Here is a 3,561-nt window from a genome sequence, read left to right on the forward strand (position 1 = left end):
AAATCCTTTCGCCGATATGCACGAACGAACATTGAGTAAAATCGGTTATAGTAATCGAGAGAGTATCTGAATAGTTTGGATTTATCCTATTATCCAGAAATATCAGGTTTATAAATTATCAAACAATCTTTCTCGCTGAAGAAGATAAAAAGCTGGAAAAGAAGACAAAATTTATGAAAGAGTTTTATTAACTGTTTATATCACATATTCAATATGTTGCAACGAAACATTGCTTGAAGCTACTACTGAGCTTATTGTTCCTTACATGGCTTCGTTTAATTGGATAGAACTTCCAATATAAAGTCAATATTGTTCGAAATACATGTCCTCGTTATGAGAAAAACAGAACTCATTGATAGCAAAGCAAATTATTGGAATAAGATATAAGCAATAAAAATACAATGATTAAACCTCATACTATTTATTTCACCTTGCCAAATAAAATAATTTATGTCATGCAGTATATAAAAAATACCAACATAATATTTACTTTTTAATTGACAAAGTATATCACAATAAGAAATTTTTTTAATGTACAAAGAATGCATTGAAACTTTAGAAGATCGCTAGTAAATATTTACATCGTAACAACGGTTTTTACACGCAAAAGTTGACGTGCAATCTCGTACAAAGTATATCACGGTAAGAAATTTTAATGCACAATTACATGTACAAAAAAATTTGAATATTCTAATAGAATTAAATAAATGTTTCAATGTTTTCAATGTTACCGTAGCTTTCTCTGTACATTCACACAAATTGATCTTTGTACTGTGCACGAATGCACTATTTAATGATTCTCACGACTAGTCTTTCAATGTACAGTCACGAAAGAAACTTGAAATTAAACGAAGCGCATCTTTCTTAGCAGAGACTTATATCTGAGACGAAGCAAAAGTGCGCCGGTCTAACCAATACAAGCTTAATACTCGAACTAATACTATTAAGGAGTTAATAGATATCCAATTGGAAAAAGAATACACTCCCAGTGGTGTGTCGCAGCCGATAGAGTTAACAACGTTCCATTGATGCTTCTCGATCTAATAAAGTATCAAGATTTTTGAGATTTCAAGGAAAGCATATAAAAAAATAATCGATCGATATTACTTCGGTAAAAGTTATACTATTACCCCGAGAGCGATTGCGATAAAACTTTCTCTAATGCGCTTTAACGTCTTTTGCAAAAAGTGACCCGTGTACAGTAAAAAAGAATAGATGAAAATGTCGTCGCGTAAGTAACTTTTAGAAGTAACAATATTCTAAATGTTACTACCCTATTTCATAGGAATTTCAAACTAATCAACACTTCATTGTTATCATTTTCAACATTCGAGAGCGAAGAAAACAAAAACGATTTAAATAATATCTTGTTGGAGCTATTATTTTTTTGAAAGTCTTCGCATTGACATAATCATCTTAATTCACAAGATTCTAATAGCAACGGGTTCATCGATTATATGTAGAAATGACTGGAGGTGGAACTAACATGGCATACCACGGTCTCAGTCAACATGTCAATTTCGATGTGATACCGGATCCAGGCGAGCGTTTTCGATTGGAAGAATTGATCGGCGAGGGTACTTATGGTGAAGTGTACGCTGCTTACGATAAAGAAACTGGCAACAAGGTAGCTATCAAAATACTGGAGAATGTCGCTGACAACATTGAAGAGATTGAAGAAGAATATTTGGTGCTAAGAGATTTAAGTCAACACCCGAATATTCCCATCTTTCACGGCTTATTTTTAAAGCGAGCGAAGCCTGGTCAGGAAGAAGATCAATTATGGTTCGTGATGGAGGTACAGTCATTAAATTTCATAAAACAAATTCACAAAAAAGAAATGAAAATGTAACGAATTTTTTGATAAAAAAAAATTATAGATGTAAAATTGATGAGATTACTTGTACAATTAATCATAATAAGTTAAACGATGTTTGCGATAAAAGCTGTTATCCATTTTAGTTGAATTCTATAAATACGTATCTTCCGTTAAAAAGAAAATAAGAGTAAGAGAATCAATTAAGAAAATATATTTCTTAATAATTTGAAATTTATTAATTATGCGGTATAAGGGACTACTTTCTAATGACCTTGACCTATGTTGTCAAGGTCATGATTCCGAGTGACCTTGAACAAAGGAGAATGCCCACAGTATAGGGGTTTCTGCCCTAGAGACGGAACCGATAAATTTAGAGTATGGGAGAGTAATCCCTTATACTGCATAGTTTTTATATAAATTGGTTACTTTCTGCTTTCCTATACGAAAAGAATGATTTTGCTAAAAATCTAAAGATTTACTAGATACAGATTTGGAAATAATTTTGTTGTAAGGAATTCGCACATAATGAGTACTGTTACAAAAAATTTTGATATTCTAACAACAAGCTTGAGCGTTCTACAGAATTATTTGATAGTTTAACATAAATTATTTTCAGATCTGTGTATTTAGTTAAATTTTTAAATATTTAAATATAAAATATTTAAATACAAAAAATCGTTCTTTCTGTGTGTACGTATATCAATTTGTCGGGCTTTCAAGGAATAAACGGAATCGAGTTATGTAAAAAGTTAATTGCTCCGGTTCCAGTTGTGCACTGGAGGTTCCGTGACCGATCTCGTACAGGGTCTTAAAAAACGTTGCAGTCGCCTAACGGATGACCAAATAGCTTATATCTTGAAGGAGACCGTCGAAGCTCTGATCTTTCTGCACAGTAATCATTGCATGCATCGCGACGTGAAAGGTCATAACATCCTTCTCACGGAAGAAGCGCGTGTCAAATTGGTCGATTTTGGTGTATCTTCACATCTGGCTGCGACTCTCGCCAGGAAAAATACATCTGTCGGGACGCCATATTGGATGGCACCGGAGGTGAGTTTATTTAAGAAATTTCGCTTTTTTTTTAAACGAAAATTTTATAATGAATAAAAGCAATGCAAATAATATATGGCAAATCAAACAATCTTTTAAAAAAAAAAACGAATTGTCAATTGAAAAGAGCGAATCTTATACATGCATATAATTTCAAAATATTCGGTCATTTCGTAATTTAAAAAATTTTGAAATACAATTATGCTTCGATCTTGTCATAAAACAGGTAATAGCTTGCGAGCAGCAATTGGATTCATCATACGATTCGCGTTGCGATGTCTGGTCGATCGGAATTACCGGTATCGAGTTAGCCGAGGGGGATCCTCCCTTATCGGAATTGCATCCCATGCGGGCGCTATTTCAAATTCCGAGAAATCCTCCCCCTTCTTTGAAAAATCCGGATATATATTCGTCGGAAATGACGGATTTTATAGCCGAATGCTTGGTGAAAGATTTGGAGCATCGGCCGTTTGCCGGTGAATTGAGAGAGCATCCATTATTGACGAAGGTGGAACCAATCGTAGAGAAAATCAGAGAGCAATTGAGAGAAGAGATTCGTAGACAGAGAACAGAAGGTCGTGTTCACCGGCAGCCGGAAGTGACTACAAAACATGGTAAATTGAAGACGGACCGCAAGACGAGACCAGAGAAAATGTACATGGACGATTTGGCGGCTCTCGACATGCTATCGG

At 34.3% G+C, this 3,561-nt stretch overlaps 1 protein-coding gene across 1 annotated transcript in view; it reads left to right on the forward strand.

Moving 5' to 3' along the window:
• Window positions 1-1,149: 1,149 nt before the first annotated feature.
• Window positions 1,150-3,561, forward strand: part of LOC108721797 (myosin-IIIb) — an 8,893-nt gene continuing 6,481 nt past the window's right edge. Inside the window, 5 exon segments of the mRNA XM_018446558.1 lie at window positions 1,150-1,231; window positions 1,464-1,798; window positions 2,588-2,869; window positions 3,096-3,559; window position 3,561. The exon segment at window position 3,561 is cut by the window's right edge and continues 117 nt beyond it. Of these exon segments, the coding sequence (XP_018302060.1) occupies window positions 1,216-1,231; window positions 1,464-1,798; window positions 2,588-2,869; window positions 3,096-3,559; window position 3,561 (1,098 nt within the window). The 5' untranslated portion in view covers window positions 1,150-1,215.

This window comes from Mycetomoellerius zeteki, unplaced genomic scaffold (genome assembly GCF_001594055.1).
Source record: "Mycetomoellerius zeteki isolate Tzet28-1 unplaced genomic scaffold, Tzet1.0 scaffold182, whole genome shotgun sequence".
In the NCBI taxonomy this organism is placed as follows: domain Eukaryota; kingdom Metazoa; phylum Arthropoda; class Insecta; order Hymenoptera; family Formicidae; genus Mycetomoellerius; species Mycetomoellerius zeteki.